Source organism: Jaculus jaculus, chromosome 9 (genome assembly GCF_020740685.1).
Source record: "Jaculus jaculus isolate mJacJac1 chromosome 9, mJacJac1.mat.Y.cur, whole genome shotgun sequence".
NCBI lineage: Eukaryota > Metazoa > Chordata > Mammalia > Rodentia > Dipodidae > Jaculus > Jaculus jaculus.
In genome coordinates this window covers 86,736,915-86,761,991 of record NC_059110.1, presented here as the reverse complement: position 1 = coordinate 86,761,991, position 25,077 = coordinate 86,736,915, and the positions used below count along the sequence as shown (strand labels likewise).

General features: G+C 44.9%; 1 protein-coding gene across 1 annotated transcript; it reads right to left on the bottom strand.

Moving 5' to 3' along the window:
- Positions 1-74: 74 nt before the first annotated feature.
- Spag5 (sperm associated antigen 5) lies at positions 75-23,473 on the bottom strand. Its single transcript, XM_004664612.2, has 24 exons — positions 23,338-23,473; positions 23,025-23,150; positions 18,962-20,061; positions 18,687-18,864; positions 9,738-9,812; positions 8,943-9,035; positions 8,715-8,849; positions 8,404-8,523; positions 8,233-8,325; positions 8,016-8,129; positions 6,814-6,907; positions 6,476-6,623; positions 6,293-6,395; positions 5,989-6,122; positions 5,515-5,653; positions 2,779-2,890; positions 2,214-2,300; positions 1,835-1,955; positions 1,612-1,723; positions 1,180-1,260; positions 929-1,084; positions 774-848; positions 616-696; positions 75-371 (listed from the first exon to the last, which is right to left on the bottom strand). The coding sequence occupies exons 1-24, from the start codon at positions 23,386-23,388 to the stop codon at positions 300-302; spliced, it is 3,600 nt and encodes a 1,199-aa protein (XP_004664669.2). The 5' UTR covers positions 23,389-23,473; the 3' UTR covers positions 75-299.
- Positions 23,474-25,077: the final 1,604 nt, after the last annotated feature.

The following is a 25,077-nucleotide window of genomic DNA, read 5'->3' as shown; positions in this document are numbered from 1 at the left end:
GGTCAGCCTGGGCTAGAGCAAGACCCTATCTTGGAAAAAAAAAAAAAAAAAAAAAAGATTTAGTAAACTTGAAAGACTATTAAATATACTTTATTTAAATAGCATAAAATATAGTTGGCTCTATGCCAGTTGGTCCTAGTTGGGGCAAGGGACTACTCAGGGATGAAGCAGAATCCAGCTTTAGGCTTCTTTCTTGGGATGTTGCCCATGTAGGTCTTGAACTCAGGCTCAAGCAGACACTCCTGCCTCAGCCTCTGTCATAACTGGAACCACAGGTGCGCTCTGCTGCTTTCAGTTTCTTAGCTCAGAAATTCTAGCAGTCCCTGTAGCTCCTTGCAGCTCCTCACTACCTCTGGGATGGACAGCAGCGTCTGGGAGGAAGCAAAGAAAGCAGCTCAGAATCACAAGCCTGAGGCCCAAAGCTCCCAGCCCCCTGAGAAGCACTCATTGAGACCAGCGGAGAAAACTGTAGCCACAAGATACATGCAAAAACAAGTCAGGCCCAGCTCTCAGCACAGGCTGAGAAGCAGAACTAAGTTCATCAGGGAGTCCTGACCAGGCTTCTATACCAGCTACCTTAGTCCTGCAATCTTCCTGCCTCCCTCCGTCCTTTACCTCATAAATATGCTGCACAGTGTCATCTAGTTTCTTCAACTCTGTGTCAGAGCGCCTAAGGTTCTCCTCTAGGATGTTTCTCTACAAAAAACAAAGGTTTTGGAAGGGTGCTTGTTTGCGATGGTAGGAAATGCCCTTGAAGAATATGAATTCCTTACATGGCTCTGATACTTGACCACGAGTTTTGCTTTCTCGTTTTTCATCTCCAGGAACATGACCCTCAGCTTGTCCACCTGTAGATATGTCCACATTAATAGCGGCACAGCCTGGGGTCCCCACAAGTTGCCAAGCTCCTCTGATAACTCTGAATCACCTCCTGACAAAGAGACACTTTCTCCTGGATCCAGTTAGTGGCCATCAACTGGCAGTTGGGGTCCAGCTGGCCCTCCAGAGCTTCCTGGAGCACTTTAGTCTCTGTCTCCGCACGCCGAAGCAAGTGGGTGAGCTGGGTCACCTCCTCTCTGAGGCTCTGGGAATGAAAACAGAGGTATCCAGTGGCATTGACAGGTCTTCTTGATCCTTCTTATTCCCATCTGGCAGGCATAAAGGGCATCACGAACATACAATTAGCTCGCCGCTCTTGTCAATCTGCTCCAGGATCTTCTCACTCTGCTTCTGTACCACTTCCTGTAGCTCCTTTTCATTCTGTAAAGGGAAGGAGTAAGAACATATTGAAGGACAGAATGTCTGATCCATCCTCAGCCTGTGGTGACCACTTAATACCACTCCAATTCCTTCTCAAGAGCCAGGTCAAGCAAGGTACATTTTTAGCACTGGGAGAGTTCTGCTAGAGCTCTTGACTTCTCTCTCGGGTCTGGGAAGAAAGGTTGACCCATAGTCAGTTCCCAAATATGTGAAATATCTGACCTAAGGAAGGGCAAAACTAGGGCAATAGTTGGAAATCCCCCACCACCTAGCTCCTAGAGCGACGATGGCTCCCAGTGGGCCAGAAGAGCTGTCCCAGTTCGTCGCTCTACTTCTAGGTTCCTCCTTTACCTTGTAGCGCAAGCACAAGGCCTGGTTCAGCTTCTCTATGTCTGCTTCCTTTGTCTTCTGAGCCTCCTGATAATGTTCTTCCTGGGCCTCAAGCCTAGCCTGCAGATCACAACTAGGGACAGGAAGAATTCTGCATCATTCCTGTCCTCTCAGGGACCAGCTGGGCCCTTGCTGTAAGGGGCTGTCCCCTTGCTCCCAATCATTCACACTACACCTCACTCACAGTTTTCTCTGCAGAGCCCCAATGGCTTCTTCCTTAGACTCATGCAGCAGACCACATAGGCTTTGAAGATCAACAAGCATAGTACTCATTTCTGCCAGGCTCTTCTCCAGGCTTGGGGTCTCTGAAACAAAGTCCTACTTAGAGGTACAGTCCTTCTGCCTGGAAGGGGTGTATAACCATCATTTCCACAACTTTTACCCATGTCTCCCACCCACAGGATTTATATATCTGGAACATTACAGATCCCAAAAGGCAGGAATAAAATGAGCCCAAACAGAATTGAGGTTTTTAGAGCAAAGTACTTCTCAGTGCATTTGTCTTTACTCATCACCACCAGACTTTCTAGAAATGAGGCAGGATCCCTGGAGCCCATTCTAACCTGTAGGCTGAAGGGAAACCATTGATGTTACTCGGGTGAAAGCACTGGTGTCACTTCCAAGCAAGGGCACAGGAGCTGATTCTGGTTCTAAAACAAAATACCAACAATGGGAAACCAGGTGTGGTGGTACATACCTGTTAATCCTAGCACTTGGGAGGTGGAGGCAGGAGGATCAGAAGTTCAATATCATACGTGGGCTACAAAGCAAGTTCAAGGCCAACCTAGGCTACATGGAACTCTGTTTCAAGAAAAGTGGGAGGGTGCTAGGAGATGGCTCAATGGTTAAAAGCACCTGTTGGGCCAGTTCAATTCCCCAGCTACCCACTTAAAGTTGGACTGGCATTCATTTGTAGCAGTAAGATACCCTGGTATACACCAACATGCACACACATGCAAATTAATTAATTAATAGAAAAATTAAACATTGGAGAGAGCCCCTCTGGTGAGCTCTACCACAGTGGAAGCCAGGAGAGACAGACAAGTTTGATGTTGGGCATCTTTTCCAGCTGGCGATACCAGGAATAAGGTCACAACTTTCCCACCCTCAAGTCCCAGGGCCTTGAACCTTCATCTGCTGTTGCTGCAGAGATGTTTCCTGACATGGTACTATCATCAGGCAGAGGGTGTTCCTGAGCTGAAGTACAGGCTGTGCTCGACGGAACGGTTTCTGATTCAGCCTAAGGACAAAAGAGAAAGAAAAAGAGCTGCTCTTTAGGATAAGTGCTTTCCTGAGCTCCAAGACTCCCACCTTCTCTTCCAGAATGCTTCTGCCCCTTCTACCTCATTGTTCTATCTCAACCTCTCCCATCAGTGTCTTTCTCCAACATGTTTCTATTTTAAGTCTTTCCAAATAAAACAACAATAACTTGAAAGTTTAAAAAAAAAAAAAAAGCCAGGCATGGTGGCGCACATCTTTAATTTCAGTATGTGGGAGGCAGAGATAGGAGGATGACTATGAGTTCAAGGCCACCCTGAGACTACATAGTGAATTCCAGGTCAGCCTGGGCTAGAGAACCTACCTCAAAACAAGAACTGCAACAAAGAATTAATTAAAATAAAAATAAATAAAAGTAAAAAAGAATCCCTCAAATCTTTTTTTAAGCTATTAATGTTCTTTCTCTTTTATTTATTAAGAAAGAGAGGAAGAAAAAAAAAAAAAGCCCATGATTCTTACCAATGATTTTCACCATCTACTGATACCCAAGCCTCATCATTTCACCAAAATTCTTGTCATTTAGCTCACGACTGCCATCCTACTTTCAAATGTAATACATAATTTACAGCTATTTTTCATGTGGTCTTCCTGGTTACTGATGACCATATGCTTTTAGAAACTTACTTCTGGAGGGATGGTTTAGCAGTTAAGGCATTTGCCTGCAAAGCCAAAGGACCCAGATTCAATTCCCCAGGACCCATGCTAGCCAGATGTACAAGGGGGCGCACGTGTCTGTCTGCAGTGGCTGGAGGCCCTGGCACTCCCATATTCATTCTCTCTCTCTCTCGCTCTCTCCCCCTGTCTCTGCCAAATAAATAAATAAATAAATAATAAAATATAGAAACTTTCTTCTGGATCATGAGTATCCTTCATGGACAGGCCTTTCTGATATTCTCTTGAATACTGCCTTTTCTTTAAAAAAAATTTTTTTTATTGGGTTGGAGAGATGAGTTAGTAGTTAAGGTGCTTGCCTGCAAAGCCTAAGAACTCATATTCAAACCTCCAGCTCCCATGTAGCCACACAATGACACAAGCATGCAACGTCACAGGTACCACAAAAGGGGTGCACACGTCTGGAGTTCATTTGCAGTGGCTGACAGCCCTGGCACACCTATTCTCTCACTCTTTCTCTCTGTCTCTCAAAAATATATATATATATATTTGTAAGGACAAAGAAAATGGAAGTGTCAGGGCCTCTTGCTATTGCAAACGAATTCCAGATACATGTACCACTTTATGCATCTGGCTTTGTGTGGGTAGTGGGAAGAATTGAACCCAGACTGTCAAGCTTTGTAAGCAAGCACCTTAACTTCTGAGCCATCTCTCTGGCCCTGTCTTAACTTTTTTTGTTGTATTTTTTTGAGGCAGAGGATCTCACTCTAGCTCAGGCTGACCTGGAATTCAATATGTAATCTCAGGGTGGCTTCAAACTCTTAAAGATCCTCTTAGCTCTACCTCCTGAGAGTGCTAAGATTGAAGGCATGCGCCACCATGCCTAGCTTTTCCTATAGTATCTTAACTCTTGAATTTCACAGCCCCTCCTCTCCCTGTGGGAGGATCAGTCTTTGACACTCTTTAATCTAACACATTCCTCCCTAAAGGCCTTGCTTCAGGAGCTCCACAAATTCAACTTTAGCCTTCCATTTCCACATGAATGGACTCTTTAATCTCTTTCAACTGGATTTTTTCCAGTCTCCAGGCCCAAAGACTGTTTGTAAAAAAAAAAAAAAAAACCTACCAGAATGTTCCACAGTCCACATGAGAACTAGTATATGTAAAGCTGAGTCATTATTTTCCCTGTTGCATTCTATCAAAAATCTGTTCCCACTTCTGGATTTACATTTTTAGAGCAGAACAAGCAGCAAATTGCAACCTCTGGTCCAAATGTATCCCGCCAACTGTTTTTGCAAATGTTCTATTAGGACATAGCCACACCCGTTCATTTACATACTGCCAATGGCTGCTCTTAAGCTACAAAGGCAAAGTTGATTAGTTGAGCAAGAGGCCATATGGCCCACACAACTGAAACACTTATTACATGGTACTTTATAGAAAAAGTTAGCTAACTCAAGTTACACAGGAGAGTGTCACTAGTCTCTAACAATTTAGAATCATCATTCGTTCTTTTGCTTTTATATCAAATATGTTAGGTTACTCGTACGTCCTAAATATTTATTGGATGCATTCAACTGATTCATCTCCTCTTCTGTAACCCCTCTACAACTGGCATTATCAGTTCAAGTCATTTTTGTTTTTATGTTTTTGTTGATCGAGGTAGGGTCTCACTCTAACTCAGGCTGACCTGGAATTCACTATGTAGTCTCAGGGTGGCCTCAAACTCAAGGCAATCCTCCTACCTCTGCCTCCTGAGTGCTGGGATTAAAGGCGTGTGCCACCACGCCCAGCTCAAGTCTTTTTTTTTTAATTTAAAATTTTTATTTATTTATTTTCCAGCAGAGAGAATGAGAATGAATGTGTCAAGACCTCTGGCCATTGCAAATGAACTACCACGAAAAAGAAAAAAAAGTCTCTTCTAGACAGTAAAGATACAATAGGAAGGAAAGAAAAGAAAGCCCAGGATCCTACCTTCTCCTTTACTTTTGTCTGGAGGAAGTGGGTCAGGCTCTGTATCTGCTCTATCAACAGCCATAACTCTTGAGAATACTGCTGTGTCTTCTCCAGGGTTTGTTCCTGGTGCTTGGCAGTGGTGCTGGCCAGCTCAGCCCTGGAATTAGGAACCGGGAAAACCATCAAAGATGAGGTTACTTTATCTGAACACCTTTCCCCAAATCCCTCATATTCAAGGAGAGAAACAAAGTGGTAGTGCACGCCTTTAATCCCAGTAGAGGGAGGAGGATCACAGTGAGTTCGAGGCCACCCTGAGACTACATAGTAAATTCCAGGCCAGCCTGGGCTAGAGTGGGACCCTACCTTGGAAAAAGAAAGAGCGAGAGAAACAAGTGGTTCAACACTGTGGTTCTCTTGGAGGCTTTGGCTTCTAGGGGTGTGCCTAGAAACAGGCAGCACTTAGGGGGAAACACAGAAAAGTAGAGATCTTACTTGAGGTTTTCGACAGTGTCCTTGAGATTCTCACATTGCAGGCTGCGCTCCCGAAGTACGTGGAGTGTGGTGTTCAGCTGACACTCGATCTGGCCCAGCTCCAGGTGAGCAACCTGACTTTCTTGGTCTGCAAACTGGAAAGATGGGAGAAGGAAGGAAGAAATGAAAGAAGACAGGAAACCTTACAGGCTGGAACAGAGGCTGTTTGCAGCCTACAGTCTCCAACATCACCCCATTACCATCCGGGAAGTCACACTCCCGAGGCGAGGCTCGTCACTCCTTGGCTTTGGGCTGAACTCCTCACCTCCAAGGTCTCCTTCAGGTCCTGCACCTCCTTAGCCAACACAGCCTGCTGATGCTGCAGTTCTGCCACCCTGTGTTTCAGTGCCATCTCTTCCTTTTGCCACCTGCCCAAGATGTTCATTTAGATACCATTTCATCCTACATGATGGGGCTCCACCGCCACAATAACCTCATAGGAACTCACTGAGCAGCCTGCTCCTCATTGCTCTGGGTAAGTTGGCATAGCAACTCATCCTTTGTGGCCAAGTCCTGGGCACAGTGGGCATGTTGGCTCTGCAATTCTTTTAGTTGGCTGTCCGTGCTGGCCAGAATCTGTAGCTGAGTCTGGAGATCTAGAACAAAAGTATCCTAATGACACCACAGAGGCCACTAAGCTAGAAACCCCTCCCCAACACACACACACACACACACACACACACACATTTTGCCACAAAACAAGTATTTCAGAGCACTTCCTTTCTCTACTGCCATACTCTAAGCAGGCTCAACTGTTTGCACACCTGTACACGCACACACATATACCTGTTGTTAGGCGGCTATTTTCCAACTTCAGTTGTTCTATTTGGCCTTTACAGTCTTCTAAATGGGCAAAGACTTGTTCCAGCTCCTTGGAAATCTATAAAGGGGGGAAAAATACTCAGCTTTTTTCATATACTTTCTTCTTAATCAAGAACCAAGTATAGGGCTGGAGATATGGCTTAGTGGTTAAGGCATTTGCCTGCAAAGCCTAAGGACCCAGGTTCAAGCCCCCAGTACCTACATAAGCCAGATACACAAAGTGGGACATGTGTCTAGAGTTCGTTTGCAGTGTCTAGAGGCCCTGGTGCACGCATTCTTTCTGTAGCTATCTTTCTCTCAAATAAAATAAAGAAACAATTAAAATTTAGGGGCTGGAGAGATAGCTTAGCAGTTAAGGCACTTGCCTGCAAAGCCAAAGGACCCAGGTTCAATTCCCCAGGTCCCATGTAAGCCAGATGCACAAGGTGGCACATGCACCTGGAGTTTATTTGCAGCAGCTGGAGGCTCTGGTGCTTCCATTCTCTCACTCTCTCTTGCAAATAAATAAAAATAAAATATTTTAAAAATTAAAAAAAGAAAACCTAGTGTAAGCTGAACATGGTGGTGCAGACATTTAATCTCAAGTACTTGGAGCTAGAGGGAGGAAGATTACTGTGAATGTACGGTTACATAGTGAATTCCAGGTCAGCCTGGGCTAGTGCAAGACCTTACCTCGAAAAACAAAACAAAACAAACAATAACAAAAAGGAAAGAAAAGAAAAGAAAAAGAAAAAGAAAAAAGAAGCTAGTGCAGCTTCTTTCTGGACAAGAAAGGAAAATGCCTTGCTCCTGAGCATCAACACTGCAGAAGATAAAGCTGATCTTCAGAAAAAAGGTGGCACATGCCTTTAATCCCAGCACTCCAGAAACTAAGGTTGGAAGATCTCTGTGAGCTCAAGGCCAGACTGAAACTTCATAGTGAATTCCAGGTCAGCCTGCGCTAGAGCAAGACCCTACCTCGAAAATAAATAAATAAAAATAAAAATGCTGAAGAAGGTGAAAAAGCAAAGTAGCCTCAAGCCATCTTAGAGCCAAAGGAAGTAGGTTCTCCTCCAGTCCAGAGCAGAATGGAGACAGTTCCAGCTTAAGAAGCTACAACTGCACACATGAGAAAGCTCTCTGCCAAGAAGGCAGCCAGGCTAAGCAGTCCCCATTCCTGTTTGTACCTGTTGCTTTTCTGCAACTGCAGCATCTCGTTCCCACAGGGCCTGCTGGCTCTTGGCAGTGAGTTTCTCTGTAAGTTGTCGAGATCGACTCAGCAAAGCTGTCCATGTCCCATACTACCGGGGAGAGTAAGCAAGTCAATAGAGTACACTTGAGGCGAGGCAAGATCCTAACAGGGCTGGCTGCAAGGGAATGGTTATTAGGACCTCAAATACTCACGTCTGCTTGCATTGAAGTCCAGTCCTGGTGCAAGGTAGAAGTCAGGCTCACTGTCTGCTGAGCCAGCTCTTCTTGCTCAGTATGAAGCCCTATCTACGAGGAAAGGATTACCTATGGAGGCTGCTAAGGGTGTCAGTATACACCCCAGGAACAAAAATACCCTTAAATTACCAGTCGAGTCTGGGCTTCTTGTAGAAGGCTTCTGAATTCCCTCATGGATGTCAAATCCTGTTCCAGCTGGCTGATGCGCTGGCTGGCATGTGCACAGAAAACCTCCAGTACTGCCTCCGCCTGTTCAAGGAAGAGGTTGCAAGGGTGTGGAGGGGAGTAGAAGGAAACGACACAAAAAGACACAACTACTGACACCCCAGGAGTTCCTAATTTCCCAGGGCAGGCAGTTTTGAGGCCACGCATCTAATGTCTCAAGTGCATTTCTGCGGAACCTTGAAGTGGAGAGGCCTTTTGCACCCAGGCCACCTTACCCCATCTTTGCCTTGGAGGGCCATTTCCTCTCTGTGCCTTGCCTCCTCCCTTTCTGTTTTGAGGCTCTGGAGCTTTGTTCTCAGTTTCTTCACTACATCAGAACAGCAGGAAACCAATGTTTCTGCACGCTGGGACTACAAGATGAGAATCAGGTGCTGTTTCTGGAACATTCTTTTTGACTTTCAGTCTCACCAAAGGCCCCCTACAACCACCTTCATGTTACTTACTTCCCGACTCACAGTCACTCTGTCTTCCTCTAAGTGCAATAGAGACAGGTGAAGCAAAGGCATCAGCTCTTTAGAGACTAGCACCCATGATTGCTGTGGAGAGAGAAAATACCAGAAAATACACCAAATATAGTCACTAAGAAACAAGGGCACTGTGGAGGAAAGCCACTGAACCCTATTCCATGTTCCCAATAAGAAGTTCTTCACAAAGGTTTGGGAACCTCCATTCACCACAGCTGAATATCACCACTAAAGAGTCTCCATTATTTATTTACTTGAGAGAGAGACATACACCACATACATAGAGAAAGAGAGACAGACAGACAGACAATGAGTATGGGTACACCAGGGCGTCCTGCCACCGCAAATAAACTCCAGACACATGTGCCATTTTGTGCATCTGGCTTTATAGGGGTTCTGAGGAATCAAACCCAGGCCTTTAGGCTTTGCAAGCAAGCACCATTAAACACAAAGCTATCTCTCCAGCCCTGGATTCTCCAGGTTTGATTTTGACAGAAGACTTCAGCAGTGGTATAAAGTCAATTTGGACTTACCATGGGGCTGGAGAAATGGCTTACCAGTTAAGGCACTTGCCTGCAAAGCCCAAGGACACAGGTTTGATTCCCCAGACCCACATAAGCCAGATACACAAGGTGGTATATGCATCTGAAGTTCGTTTGCAGTGGCTGGGGGCCCTAGTGCACCCATTCTCTCTCTGTCTCTGTCTCTCTCTCTGTCACTCTCAAATAAATAAATACAAATAAACAAAAATTAAAAAAAAAAAAAAAGACTTACCATGATATTCTTGGCCTGCTGCAGGGCCTGTCTAGTCTCCTGGCTCTCCTGAAGATATTGAGGTTTCTTAGTTACCTAGCCAAAGAAACAGTTGCTCTTTTTTGGGTAAACAACATATACCAACAGCCTCTAATCGCCTAACCTCCATGCCCACCACAAGTTATTAAGAGTCTTTCCTACAGAAGGAAAAACTTGGCTCACAACCAGATGAACCAAGTGAGAAATAAAAAACAGAGGTAAGCCATGTGTTGTATATGCTGGGCAAGAACTTTACTACTAAGTTACATCCCCAGCCCCAAAAGATCCTTTCTATTTGTTTATTTTTGAGTGTTGGTGCACCAGGGCCTCCAGCCACTGCAGAAGAACTTCAGGTGGGTGCACCACCCTGTGCGGGACCTTTCACATGCACCGCCTTGTGCATCTGGCTTACATGAGATATGAGGAGTTGAACATGGGTCCTTAGGCTTTGCAGGCAAGCACCTTAACTGCTAAGCCATCTCTCCAGCCCTGTTTAGTTGTTTTTTGTTTTTTGGTTTTTTGGTTTTTTTTGAGGTAGGGTCTCACTCCAGCCCAGACTGACCCAAAACTCACAGTGATTCTTCTACCTCAGCCTCTCAAGTACTGGGATTAATGGCATGCACCACCACACCCAGTGATTCTCTTGTGTGATTTTCCTGTGTAGTTCAAGCTGGCCTTGAACTCATGATCCTCTTGCCTCAAGTCTCCCATCATTGGGATTATTATAGATATGTGTTACCATGTCCAACTTTATTTATTTATTTTCGTTTTTCAAGGCAGGGTCTCACTGTAGCTCAGGCTGACCTGGAATTCACTCTGTAGTCTCAGAGTGGCCTCGAACTCTGAGCAATCCTCGTACCTCTGCCTACCAAGTGTTGGGATTAAAGGTGTGCGCTACCACACCCGGCTCATGCCCAGCTTTTAGAGTAGTGATTTTTGCCATTTTTTTAAAATATTTTATTTATTTATAAGAGAGAATGGGTGTACCAGGGCCTCCAGCCACTGCAAATGAACTTCTGATGCATGTACTACTTTGTGTATCTGGCTTAACCTGGGTACTGGGGAATTGAACCTGGGTCCTTTGGCTTTGCTAGCAAGCACCTTAACTGCCAAGCCATCTCTCCAGCCCTTTGTCATTAAAATAAGTTAATAATAATAATAAAAATAATAAGTAAATAAATTAAAATAAATATCCAAAGTAATGGATTTTATTATGGCATTTTCACACATATTTTGTTTTTATTGGTCTGACTCCCCATACCTCTGCCCCATTCCTGCTGGTTGCCTTCTCCACACCAGCCCCCATTTCACTTTCATGTCACATATTCTATGATCCAATATTTCTCCCTTATCCTTCCTTTCTCCTCTCATGATTCTCTAATTTAATGACCTATACTCACACCTCCCACATACATACATACACATATATGAAAATTTAAAAAAAAATTAAAATCTAGGATCTGTGAGAAAACACATTTGTCTGAGTCTAGGTTACTGTATTTAATATAATTTCCAGTTCCATCCACTTTCCTGAAAATGTGTTAACTTTGTTGCTCTTTAAAGGTAAAAAATAAAATAAAATGTATATATGCAACATTTTCTTTACCCACTCATCTGCTGATGGACATCTAGGCTGGTTCAATTTCTTGGCTATATTGCATAGAGCAGCAATAGTTACACATATTTAAGCAAGCATCTCTGTGTAGGACTCAACAGCTCTTTGGGTATATGCCTAGGGGTGATAGTGGTAGGTCAGACAGCACTTCTATTTTTAATTTTGTGAGGAATCTCCACACTCACTTCCACAGTGGCTACAGCAATTTACTCTCCTACTAGCAGTCAGTAAGAGTTCCTTTTTCCCCATATTTTGTTTTTGTCTTTTTGTTTTTTCAAGGTAGGATTTCACACTAGCCTAGGCTGACCTGGAATTCACTATGTAGTCTCAGGGTGGCCTGGAACTTATGATGATCCTCCTACCTCTGCCTCCCGAATGCTGGGATTAAACATGTGCACCACCACGCCCAGCTTTCCCCATAATTTTTTTTAAAAAAATTTTGTTCATTTATTTGCAAAGAAAGAGAGAATGGATACCGCTGGGTCTCTAGCTATTGCAAAAGAACTCCAGAAGCATGTGCTAAGTTGTGCATCTGGCTTTATGTGGGAACTGGGAAATTGAACCCAGACAGGCAGGCTTTGCAAGCAAGTACCATGAACTGCTGAACCATTCCCCAGCCCTTTCCCCATATTCTTACTAACATTTCTTAAAAATATTTTATTATTATTTATTTGTTGGAGAGAGAGAGAAAAGAATGGGCACACCAGGGCCTCCTGCCACTGCACACAGACTACAGTGATGCATGCTCCACTTTGTGAATCTGGCTTTGTGTGGGTACTAGGGAATCAAACCTGGTCCCTCAGACTTTGCAAGCAAGTCCCTTCAGCTGCTGAGCCATTTTCCCAGTCAAGGAAGTGCTTTAGCACTGAGCTATATGCCCAACCCTAAGAATGACAATTCTTTTTTGTTGTTGTTGTTTTGAGACAGACTCATTTAGCCCAGGCTAGCCATGAACCTATTATGTAGCTGAAGATGACTGTGAACTTTTGACCTTCCTCCTTCGACCTCCTGCACTGTTCTAAGCCCATCAACATTTTGACATAGAGAATGTATTGTGGGCTAAAGTAAGACCCTACCTTAAAAAAAAGTGGGGATCTGGAGGGATGGCTTAGTGGTTAAGGTGCTTGCCTGCAAAGCCAAAGAACACAGGTTCAATTCCCCAGGACCCACGTAAGCCAGATGCACAAGGTGGTGGCACATGCATCTGGAGTTTGTTTGCAGTGGCTGGAGGCCCTAGTGCACTCATTCTAACTCTGTGTAATAAGAAATAAAGTAAAAGACAAGAAAAAAGGTGGGGGCTGGAAAGATGGCTTAAAGGTCAAGGAGCTTGCCTGTGAAGCCTACAGACCCAGGTTCAATTCTCCAGTACCCATGTAAGCCAGATGCACAAGGTGGCACACACAACTGGAGCTCATTTGTGGTGGCTAGAGACCATGACATGCCCAAGCTCTCTCTGTCTGTTTCTTCCTCTCAAATAACTAAATAAGTAACTTTCCCCCCCTTTTTTTCAAGGTAGGTTCTCACTTTAGCCCTGGCTGACCTGGAATTCACTATATAATCTCAGAGAGGCCTTGAACTTATAGTGATCCTCCTACCTCTGTCTCCAAGTGCTGGGATTAAAGACGTGTGCCACCATGCCCAGCTCTTCTTTTAATATATATTTTTATTTATTTATTTATGAGGGAGGAGCAGGCAGATGAGAAAGACAATAGGCACACCAGGGCCTCCAGCCACTGCAAACAAACTCCAGATGCATGTGCCACTTTGTGCATCTGACTTTACATGCATACTGGGGAATTGAACCTGGGTCCTTTGGCTTTGCCAGTGAGCACCTTAATCACTAAGCCATCTCTCCAGCCCAATAAATAACATTTTTACTTTAAAAAAAAAGCGGGGGACTGGAGGGATGGCTTAGCGGCTAAGGCGCTTCCCTGCAAAACCAAAGGACCCAGATTTGATTCTTCAGGACCAACATAAGCCAGATATACAAGGTGGCACGTGTCCGATGTGTCTAGAGTTCCCTGGTGTACCAGTTCTCTCTCTCTCTCAAATAAATCAATAATTTTTTTTATTTTAAGAAAAGAAATACTGGGCTGGAGAGATGGCTTAGCAGTTAAGGTGCCTGCCTGCAAAGCCAAAGGACCCAGGTTCAATTCCCCAGGATCCATGAAAGCCACATGTACAAGGTGGCACATGCATCTGGAGTTTGTTTGCAGTAGCTGGAGGGACTGACATGCCCATTATCTCTCTCTCTCTCCAATAAATAAATTCTTAAAAATTTTAAAAGAAATAGTTATATTAAAAAAAAAGCCAAGCATGATGGTACACACCTTTAATCTCAGCACTCAGGAGGCAGAGATAGGAGAATTGCCTTGAGCTTAAGGCCACCCTGAGACTACAGAGTGAATTCCACGTCAGCCTGGGTAGTGAGACCCTACCTCGCAAAACCAAAAATAAAAAATAAAAAAAGCATGTTACCACATCTAGTGCTGGGGAAACAAACTCAGGTCTTCACATTTGTGTGTCAAGCACTTTACTCACTGCATGCATTTTCTTATTTTTTAAAAAAATATATATTTTATTTTTATATTTTTTAATTTTTATTAATTTATTTATTTGAGGACAGAAAGAAAGGAAGAGGCAAATAGAGAGAGAATGGTTCTCCAGCCACCACAAACAAACTCCAGATGCATATGCCACTTTGTGCATCTGACTGGGTGGGTACTGGGGAATTGAACCTGAGTCCTTAAGCTTGGCTGTCAAGCACCTTCACTGCTAAGCCATCTCTCCACCCTATTTTCTTATTTTTTAACTGTCCATTAATTATCTTATGACAGATAAAAGTCTTAATATGTATGGAGTTGGACCTGGTAGCATCCTAACACCAAGGAGTCTGAGGCTAAATTATCATGAGTTTAAGAGGCCATCCTGGGTTACATAGTAAGAGTATCTCCCTCACCCCCTCCAAAAAAAACCACACACACACACACAAACACACACACACACACACACACACACATCTTATTATATCTCCCAGAAGAGACAAATATGACCTCTAAGATAGTAGAGTCCTAGGAAGATTCAGTTCTAAGACAAAAGTGAGAGTCCGCACGCCTTTAGTGCTAGCACTTGGGAAGCAGAGGGAGGAAGATCGCCATGAGTTCAAGGCCACCCTGAGACTACAGAATGAATTCCAGGTCAGCCTGAGCTACAGTGAGACCCTACCTCAAAAAAAAAAAAAAAAAAAAAAAAGGTGACTCTTCATTACTGCAGAAAGGAAGCCATTGTCTACAAGACCACTGCTGGAACAGCAGTGCTGAGCCACCAAGCTGTGGCCTTCTGGCTCTGGGGAGGCAGTCACAGCATCCTCAGGTCTCTCAGAGTTCACAGCTCCCCTCCCCAGCAAAGCAATCGTTATCTAGGGCACCGCGTTGCAAGGCATGCAGTACCCCATGAGTACTGGAAGGCAGACTTTCAGCTCAGAGCTGAGCACTCAGGCAGGTGATGAGATTAATGTGAAGAGGCAGCCAGGCAGCAAGGATATGCGTGGTGACGGAGAATGGCTGAAGAATGCCATTTCCCCACCCTGGTTCTGCTTCAGTGGCCTTCAGAGAAAACTGGCAGCTTCTGAGGAAGAGCTAAAAGAAGGCAGATTTGGGGACAAAGAACAAGATCAAGGACAAGAGAAAGGGAAACAAAGATACATGAGGGAAATTGACTAGCTAGAAGAATGAGGGGTCCATGGTCTCCAGTTTCATGCCCTACACCCACCATACAACATACAGATACACACATATAAATTAAAATCAAGGGTCTGTATATGAGAGAAAACATACAGTACGTCTTTGCAAGTCTGATTTATTTCTTTTAACATATTTTTTAGTTCCATTAAGATCTCCTTCAAAAAAGACAGACAGATAGACAGACCGGCCAGCCCTGGTGGCACACGCCTTTAATACCAGCACTCAGAAGGCACAGGTAGGAAGATCACCGTAAGTTCAAGGCCACCCTGAGAATACATAGTCAATTCCAGGTCAGCTGGAGCTAGAGCAAGACCCTCCCCCAAAAAAACAGAAAGAAAAAAAAAAAGATCTCCTCAAATAAATAATGAGAATTAAGCAGGAACAGAAGGAGACCCAGTTCTAGAAACTTCTTGGAAGCTTCAAAAATCTTTGTGAGCGTTCATCAAGGTTTAAAGATCTGGTGAGGTGGCTCAGTGGTTAAAGGTACCTGCTTGCAAATCCTACCAACAAGGATCAATTCCCCAACCACTATATAAAGCTAGACACAAAAAGTGGGTTTCTGTTTACAGTGGCTAACAGTGGCTTACACTGACACACCCAGCACATACACGCGCATGCACATGCAAACACACACACACACAGATGGCAGTGACTACTGGGGAGACTCAAAACTTATCAAGGGCTGGGGAGATGGCTTAGCTGTTAGTTAAAAGCACTTGCTTGCAAAGCCTGTCAGCCAAGTTTCAATTCCCCAATATCCATGTAACACCAGAGACATAAATTGTTTGCAGCAGTAGGAGGCTCTGGCATGCCCATACTCTCTTTCTCTCTCTCTCATATATACTCAAATAAGTAAATTTTTTTTTTTTTTAAAAAGGGCTGGATGTTGGGTCAAGTGTGGTGGCACACGCCTTTAATCCCAGCACTCAGGAGGCAGACATAGGAGGATTGCCATGAGTTCAAGGCCACCCTGAGACTACATAGTGAATTACAGTTAAGCCTGGACTACAGTGAAACCCTACCTCAAAAAGCCAAAAAAATAAAAACAAAAGGGAGCTGGATGTGCTGTTTAATCCTTTAATCCCAGAACTCAGGAGAAAAGAGATAAGGGATCACTGTGAGTTCAAGGCCAGCCTGAAACTAGATAGTGAATTCCAAGTTAGCTAGAGCTACAGCAAGGCCCTACCTCAAAAAAAGGTGGGGGGGGAGGAGGCTGAAAAATTGGTTAGGGTGCTTGCTTGCAAAGCCTAACGACTCAGGTTCAATTTCCCAGTACCCACATGAAGACAGATGCATAGTGGTGTATACATCTGGAGTTTGTTTGCAGTAGCTGAACACCCTGGTGTACTCATTCTCTCTCTTTCTCTCTCTCTTTGCATACAAATAAATAAATAAGAACATTAAAAAAAAAAAAAAGCCCTGCTGGGCACAGTGGTGCACGCCTTTAATACCAGCACTTGGGAGGTATAGGGAGGAGGATCACTGAGAGTTCAAGACCAGCGTGGGACTACAGAGTGAGTTTCAGGTCAGCCTGGGCCAGAGTGAGACCCTACCAAGAAAAACCCAGTAGAGTTTTTTTCATCAAATTACTGAGAAGAAATGACAGTGGAGTGTTCAGAACACCAGATGCTGTAATGCTGTCATCTATAATCCCAGTGTGCCTAAGGTAAGAATTGCCCAGAATAGTGCATAGGCCAGCTATCTTGGAAAACACAGCTGTGAACAAGAAAATACCCTGCTCCTGAGCAAGGTGGGTAGGCAAGAACCAACTGACCTCCATTGCAAGATGTCTCTATCACACCCTAGAAGGCTCAGGGTCGACACTGCAGAAGAGGTGGTGACAAGTATGTAAGAGCCAAAGTCAGGAGGCCCTGATGTGTCCATTCTCTCTCTCTGCAAAGAAGCCTTCCCAGAATCCACATATGAAGCTGGATGTAGCCACTGACCTGTAACCCTAGTCCACAGAGGCAGAGGCCACCAGGGCTCACTGACCTAAAAAAATAAAAGCTTCAGGTTGAAAGAGAGACCTTAGCTCAAGAAAGTATGCAGATGAGCAATATTTTTATTTCCTTATTTGAGTATGCACACGTGAGAGAGAGAGAGAGAAAGAAAGAAAACAAAAAAAACTATGGGCATGCCAACTTATCAAACTGCCCAGTAAGTACTTCTCTTACGTTCATACCCTTACATTAATGCTACTCTCACTTATGGTACAGAATCTTCTCTTTTCAGATGGCAGTGACCTTGGGATGACTCAGAAGGCATCATCGTGCTGGAATGAAAGGAGTGCTCAGTACTGCAGTATCTCTATCACACCTTCCAAGGCTCAGGGTCTATTGCAGAAGAGGTGGTGGAAAGAATGTAAGAGCCAAAGGAAGGGTAGGACTCCTTACAAAACGGCCTGGATATCCATGACCTCACAGGGCCTAACACTACCTACACAAGACCATCTTAATAGGAGGAAAAGACCATGACATCAAAATAAAAGAGAGACTGATTGAGAAGGGGAGAGGATATGATGGAGAATGGAGTTTCAAAGGGAAAAGTGGGGGGAAAGAGGGTATTACCATGGGATATTTTTTATAATCATAGAAATTAATATTAACATAATATAATCATAGAATATTTTTATAATCATAGAAATTAATATTAATATAATTAATATAATCATAGAATTCGTCCTTTGACCTCCACACACATATGATGGTACATGCACACACATTAAAATAATATATTTTGGGCTGGAAAGACAGTTCAGTGGTTAGGTGCTTGCCTACAAAGCTGAAGGACCTGGGTTCGATTCCCCAGTACCCACACCAAGCCAGATACACAAAGTAGCACATGCATCTGGAGTTCATATGCAGTGGCTAGAGGCCCCAGCTTGCCCATTCTTTCTCCCCTCACATAAATAAATAAAATATATTTTTTTAAAAGCATATAGTTTGTCTTATACTACTATAAGCAATCCCTTGCCTATGCTCTGTAACTAAGTCAAACAAACTCATTGGTTCACCAAAGAAACTGATTCCTTTAAAACTTTTTTTTCTTTCTTTTTGTGGTTTTTTTGAGGTAGGGTCTCACTGCAGCTCAGGCTGACTTGGAATTCACTATATAGTCTCAGGGTGGCCTCAAACTTACAGCGATCCTCCTACCTCTGCCTCCCGAGTGCTGGGATTAAAGGAGTGAGCCACCACACCTGGCTCCTTTAAAACTCTCTTACCTTGGGTTGGGCACACAATAAACAAAGCTGCTCAGCTGCACTCCCTTAGAAAGTCTTGATGTACTCCAGGGGCACAGTAAGGAATCACATCTATAAGCATTCTTCCAGAGCTCCAGCTTTTTGTTTTGAGACAGGCTAGCCTCAAATTTGAGATCCTCTTACCTCAGTTTCCTGAATGCTGGGATTATAGGCAATGCACTACCATGCCTGGCTCAGCTCCTCAGCTTTCACACATGTTCTAAGAATAAGTCTGTGATGAAGGAGTCCTCTTTTCCCTCTAGCAGCTTGTCAACTTAAACCCTGAGGCAGGAGGACCACCAGGACCCTCCAAGCTTTGCGAAGAAGCTTCTTACCCCAAGGAGAGAGCTGTCGGTCTGTGTACTGCTGTCTTTGGCTTCCGCATGAGGGACAGTCAGTTGGCTCTTCCAGGCCTGTAGCTGGAGGAACAGAACTTGTAGTATGACAAGGGAGCTCAGCAAGTTATCTTCCAAATCATGTCGAGACAAGGCAGTCAAATCTGGAGGACGATGGCTGCAGCCAGCAGGAAGAGAAAAAGAGAAGATGAGAATAGGGAAGGGAAGAGTCTGAAGTGGCAGGTTGAGAGCCACAGCCACAGAGGGACACTTACCCCCACAGGAGGCGCTCTGTCTCTAAAAGACTGTCCTTCGCACCCTCTGTTTGAAGCTTGTTTGTACTCTCTTCCTGTGGGGCTGGCGGAGTGAACCACGTTCCCACAGAGCAAGTAGAGAGAGGTGTGTTGCCAATGGCAGCATCCTGAAGCACAGAAGGAAGGGATAAGCTTTGGCGGAGATTTTCCAGCATGGCTGAGGTATTCACACCTTTTTCTAACCAAGCCAATGGTGACATCCAAGGTTCTGAATCAGTGGCAAGAATCCTACTGGTATCTTCTAATGTTGGGCCTTGATCTGCCTGGGATTCCATTTCTGCTGGATTTGATGTCGGACATATGGGCAGGACATCTTCCAGATTTGAGATAAGTGCTTGGTCTCCCAATTCAGCCTCCTCAGAGAGTGTAGGAAAGTTCATTTCTGCTGCCTGTGTCATTCTGTGCTCTACAGCTTCCTCTCCAGGGTCTACAAGATTAACAGGGAAATCTACTGATAAGGTAGTTGAAGGGGAAAGCCAGAGTATGGAAGACTGTAAGACATTATTATCAGAAGGTACCAAGTCCTCAGGTATAGTTTCGATCCTACTGTCCTTTGGGCTTTCTTTGGAGCAGTGTGATTGTTGCTCACAATAGAGTTTTGGTGAATATTCCAAGAGAAAAGATGGAGACTCCAGAAATGTAAGTTTCTCAGGCATAGCAGCAACTTCTAAAAAGCTGTCATCAATACAGGGTGCCACCTCATTTCTCACCGGCTCTTCTGTCCTCAAAGGCTCATTTGCAGAGCTGCCCTCTTTCTGAGCTACAGTATCTGAGAGGGCCTCAAGCATCCCGCCTTGCTGCTGCGCTACTGGGAGAGGCATGAGAACCGTGGTCTTCACTACACAGTCACCCGCTGGGTCTGCTGCATAGCTCTCTGGGCCTGCTGCTTTCTCAGGTGTTCTGAGATTAAGATTGGTTTGAGGAGCTGGATCTAGGAGCTGCTCAGCTGATTCATGCTGACAAGTTCCTAGGCTCCTTGAAGGGTGGGTGAGTTGTTCTGAAGGCAAGTTTGTCTTCTTGACATTGAAAGAACTCACTGGAGATGAGTTGTTCCTGCCCTCCTGCCAAAGGAAATAAAAGTAGCCAGTTCAGTTCCCAACATACAATTATGGGTGCAAGATACTATCCAAGCTCAGAAACAAGGCTCTCCACTAGACCATCAATGCCACATCCCAAGGAGGAGTTCTGATTACTTCTGTTCAGGTAAGAACGTGCCTAGTCCTTGCTGCTTACCACCCGGAACTACCAGTAGAGAAAGAAAAGCTAGGAAGCCACTCTGGATCTTCTAAGTGAACAGGCTGAGAATGTAGCGGCATAGGGAGAATTTAGATTGAACAGGGCCTTGTCATTTCTATTTCGCATTCCAACCCATTTCTTGGGGAATGGTGCAATGGTGGCATGCCTGTTATGGGGAAACCAACCACTCTCAAACTGGACTAAAGGCCCACTCCATGGGACAGAATACATCCTTGATACTGAAAACCTACAACAGGGGTAGTCATGAGCCCTAAATGTGTAATGTTTGCAACTATCTAACTAAATGTATATACTATGCTCATCAAACTGCCCAGTAAGCACTTCTCTTAATGTTCATACCCATATATTAATGCTACTCTCACTTTTGGTTAGAGAAGCTTCTCTTTTCAGATGACCTTGGGATGACTCAGAAGGTATCATAGTGCTGAGAAGAAGTGACAGAGGAGTGCTCAGCTCTAAAATACCTCTATCATACCTTCCAAGGCTCAGAATCCATTGTGGAAGAGGTGGCAGAAAGAATGTAAGAGCCAAAGGAAGGGTAGGACTCCTTATAACGTGCTCCTCCAGACACGAAATGGCCTGGATATCCATGACCTCACAGTGCCTGACACTACCTACATTAGACGACCATAGTAGGAAGAAAAGATCATGATATCAAGATAAAAGAGAAACTGATTGAGACGGGGAGGGGATATAATAGAGAGTGGAGTTTTAAAGGGGAAAGTGGGAGGAGGGAGGGAATTGCCATGGGATATTGCTTACAATTATGGAAGTGGTCAATAAAAATAAAAAATAAAAAAAAAAGATAAACAATTTTCCCAGGCAGTTAAGTTCTAAACAAGTCTTTGGTGCTCAGTGGTTAAGGTGTTTACCTGCAAAGCCTAATGACCAGGCTGGAGGCCCTGGCACACCCATTCTCTGTCTCTCTTCTATTTCTCTCTATTTGCAAATAAATAAATAATTTTTTAAATTATTTAAAGAACCTCAATGGTCAGTCTCCTTACTTGACAAGTTTTTACACAAATTTAAAAGCAGTTTGAGCAGGGTGTGGTGGTACACACCTTTAATCTCAGCACTTGGGAGGCAGAGGTGGCAGAACTGCTGTGAATTTGAGGCCTCAGCTAATGTGAAACTCTATCTTGAAAAAACAAAAAAGAGGTTTGGGCTTCTCTGTGTTCGCGCTTGTCTAGGAGAAAGCAGGCACAGCACAGACATGCAGAATGACACCAGCAAGTTTGTGGACCTGTACATGCCATGGAAATGCTCCATTAGCAACCACATCACTTGGGAAGCAGAAGTAGGAAGATCACCATGAGTTCGAGGCCACCCTGAAACCACAGTGAATTCCAGGTCAGCTTGGGCTAGAGACCCTATCTGGGTTTGTGGGAAGGTAGGAACCTATACCATCTGTGGAGTCATTAGCAGTTTGGGTGAATCAGATGATTCTATTCTGCAATCGGCAAAAACTGATGGCACCGTCTCAAAGTACTTCTGACCTGAGAAAATTGTGTTTGAGGATATTCATGGAGTATTTGTCATAAACAAACAGTGAGAAGCAAAAAAAAAAAAGAAAAAAGAAAAAAAGGAAAGGAAAGGAAAGAAGTTTGGGAGCTGGAGAGATGCATTAATGGTTAAGGCACTTCCCTGCAAAGCCAAAGTACCCAGGTTCAAATCTCCAGTACACATGTACACTAGAAGCAAAAGGTGGCTCATGACCCTGGCGTTCATATGTAGTGGTTGCAGGCCCTGGTGAGCCCTTTTTCTAGCTGCCTCTTTCATTAAAGGGGGAAAAAAAAAAAAAGCAGTTTGGGCCTGGTGTGGTGACTCTCACATTGGGGATGCAGAGGTAGGAGGATCACTGTGAGTTCAAGGCCAGCCTGAGACATAGTGAATTCCAGGTCAGCCTGGGCGACAGTGAGACCCTACCTCTAAAAAACAAACAAGGGCTGGAGGGATGGCTTACCGGTTAAGGCGGTTTGCCTGCAAAGCCAAAGGACCCAGGTTCAATACCCCAGAACCCACATTAGCCAGAGGCACAAGGGGGCACACGCATCTGGAGTTAGTTTACAGTTGCTGGAGTCCCTGGCACACCCATTTTTTCTCTCTCTCTCTCAAATAAATAAATACACAAACAGCCAGACGTGGTGGCACAGGCCTTTAATCCCAGCACTCAGGAGGCAGGGGTAGGAGTATTGCAGTGAGTTCAAGGCCACCCTGGGACTACATAGTTAATTCCAGGTCAGGCTGAGCCAGACTGAGACCCTACCTCGAACAAACAAACAAAATAATAAATTAATAAACCTACTTCTTAGAAACTTTAAAAAAAAAAAAAAGTTTGAAGGTGATCCAAGCCTCCTGCCTTTCTGTGGTTTAAATGATCCAGGAGAATTTTGACTACTTCATGGATGGAGGGATATTGCCTCACTCTGGTATGAAACAGATTTGTCCATAATTGAGTCTCTGTTAGAGGAAGACCACTAACAGGGTAATGCATTTCTCTTAGTTTGGTGAAGGTCGGACGGGGGGAGGGGGTGGAAAAGATAATAAAAACGAACAGCTAAATAGAGCTTCGGGTTCTCAGTGGATTTGTTTTAACCACCTTAGGGCACCTCTCTGTTGGCCTGAATAGCTGTTAAATGGATGTCACAGGAGTAGAAGGCTTCATTATTGTTGTTAATTACGTTCCAGCCCTGGCCCTCTGTTCCTCGGAGCTCTCGACCTGGGCAAGCAGCCCAGTCAAGAAGCTGTCCAGGCAAATAAATCTCACCTGCAGCCCCAACTTGGACAGGGATGGGGTGAGCGAGGAGCACGCAGGGGGTCCTTTTCCTGAGTCGGTGAGGGCGCCGGCCTGCAGGGTAAGTTCTCGGAGAGGAGTCCTCATCGTTGCTTTTCCCTGGGAAAGCAAGCAAGGAAGCAAGCGTGAGGAAGCCTGAGCGCCACCAGCCGCCCGCCCTTCTTCCCTGAGCCCAGGAGATCAGCAGGTTCCCGCTCAAGGGCGAACAAAGTTTCTGAAGACCCGGGATTCCCGGGCCCTTGGTCCCCCGGCTCCGCTTCCTCTCCGGAAGCGTCCTGCCGCTCACCGGCTGGGGCGAAGGCGTCAGGCCGAGGTTCAGGGTTTTCACCCTCCACATCTTCTATGCGGAACAAAGGGAGCGCGATCACTTCGCTGACCAGGTCTGGCGCGCCATGTTCACCCGCCGTCTTTATTTGAACTGGTCCCGCGCCTCCGGATTGGCTGCTTGCAAGCTGTACGTCCGGCGCATGTGGGCGGAGCCTGAGCTGACCGCGCCCTCCATCGGCTAACCTTACTGATAGCCCTGGGATCTCCAGACCTAACCCCTCGCCGGATGTCCGCGGAAAGACAAGGCCGATTTCTGCCCCAGCAGACATCGCAGGCATCCGGGATGTCAAGCTGACCTGAAATTCACTATATAGGCTCAAGCTGGCCTCGAGCTCAAGGCGATCCTCCTACCTCTGACCCCCAAATGCTGGGATTAAAGGCGTGCGCCACCACACCAGGAATCAAGGACCCTCTTCACATCTTGTTCCATGTCTCCAGTAGGTCTCTCAGGTTTCCTCCTTAGCTATCTGAGTGAAGCAGCATTTTACGTACACTTGGTCTTCTGTGATGGTGAGATAGTTCCCAAACTGGGTTTGCTGATAGAGCCCCTTCAGAACTTCTGCCCCTTCTTAGGGCTGACCTTAGACCCTGGCAACACTACTACTGGAATGACAGCTGACACGTACTGCACTGTGACTCACTTAATCCTCGAAAGAACCTATGAAGTACTACCAGTATCCCCATTTTATAGTCAAGCAATATAAATTGTCCAATATCCTACAGAGCCAAGCTTCCAATCCACAATACCAATTATTGTATTCTTTTGAATCCCTTCTGTACATCGGTCCACTAAAACTATAACTGATTTTTTTATGATTACACCAAAACTAGTTTGGTTTATTGGGGTTACTTACATAGCAGGGTGAAGGGGTGCTTACAGGGGCACTAGATGACTCAGACACAACTACACCCTCTCCCTAACTACTTGGACTCAAAGGCAGCTTCATCTCCATAAAGCTTACCTCAACATAGGTGATGACTAACAGAAGTTGCATCTCGGGAGCACAGTACACCACTCGCAGGAAGCTCCACCAGACAGTCTCTGTTTTGTTTTGTTTTTATTTTTTTAAATATTTTTTGTTCATTTTTTTAAAATTTTTATTTATTTATTTGAGAGCGACAGATACAGAGACAGACAGATAGAGGGAGAGAGAGAATGGGCGCGCCAGGGCTTCCAGCTTCTGCAAACGAACTCCAGACGCGTGCGCCCCCCTGTGGCTAACGTGGGTCCTGGGGAACCGAGCCTCGAACCGGGGTCCTTAGGCTTCACAGGCAAGCGCTTAACCGCTAAGCCATCTCTCCAGCCCTGTTTTTTTTTTTTTTTTGGTTTTTTGAGATAGGGTTAAAGGTGTGCGCCACTACGCCCAGCTTCCGAACTGATTTTTTATAACAGCTGAGGTTTTTTATTTTTATTTTTTTTAATACCTTAGTTATTTGAGAGAGGGGGATTGGGTGTGCCAGGGCCTCCAGCCACTGCAAACGAACCCCAGATGCATGCACCACCTTGTGTATCTGGGTTACATGGGTCTTGGAGAATTGAACCAGGGTTCTTTGGCTTTGCAGGCAAACACCTTAATCGCTAAGCCATCTCTCCAGCCCACAGCTGAGGTCTCAGTACGTAGACCAGGCTGGCCTCAAATATTTACTGACTATCCTGCCTCTGCAGCCCATTTGCTTTGAGACTAGTCTTACTATGTTG

Coding starts and splice junctions, on each gene's coding strand:
- Spag5 (XM_004664612.2), bottom strand. CDS start 23,388: ATGTGGAGGGTGAAAACCCTGAACCTCGGCCTGACGCCTTCGCCCCAG. Junction 8,524..8,714: donor CCCTCCAAGGCAAAGATGGG/GTAAGGTGGCCT, acceptor TTCCTTGAACAG/GCGGAGGCAGTACTGGAGGT. Junction 6,624..6,813: donor AAATAGCCGCCTAACAACAG/GTATATGTGTGT, acceptor CTTTTGTTCTAG/ATCTCCAGACTCAGCTACAG.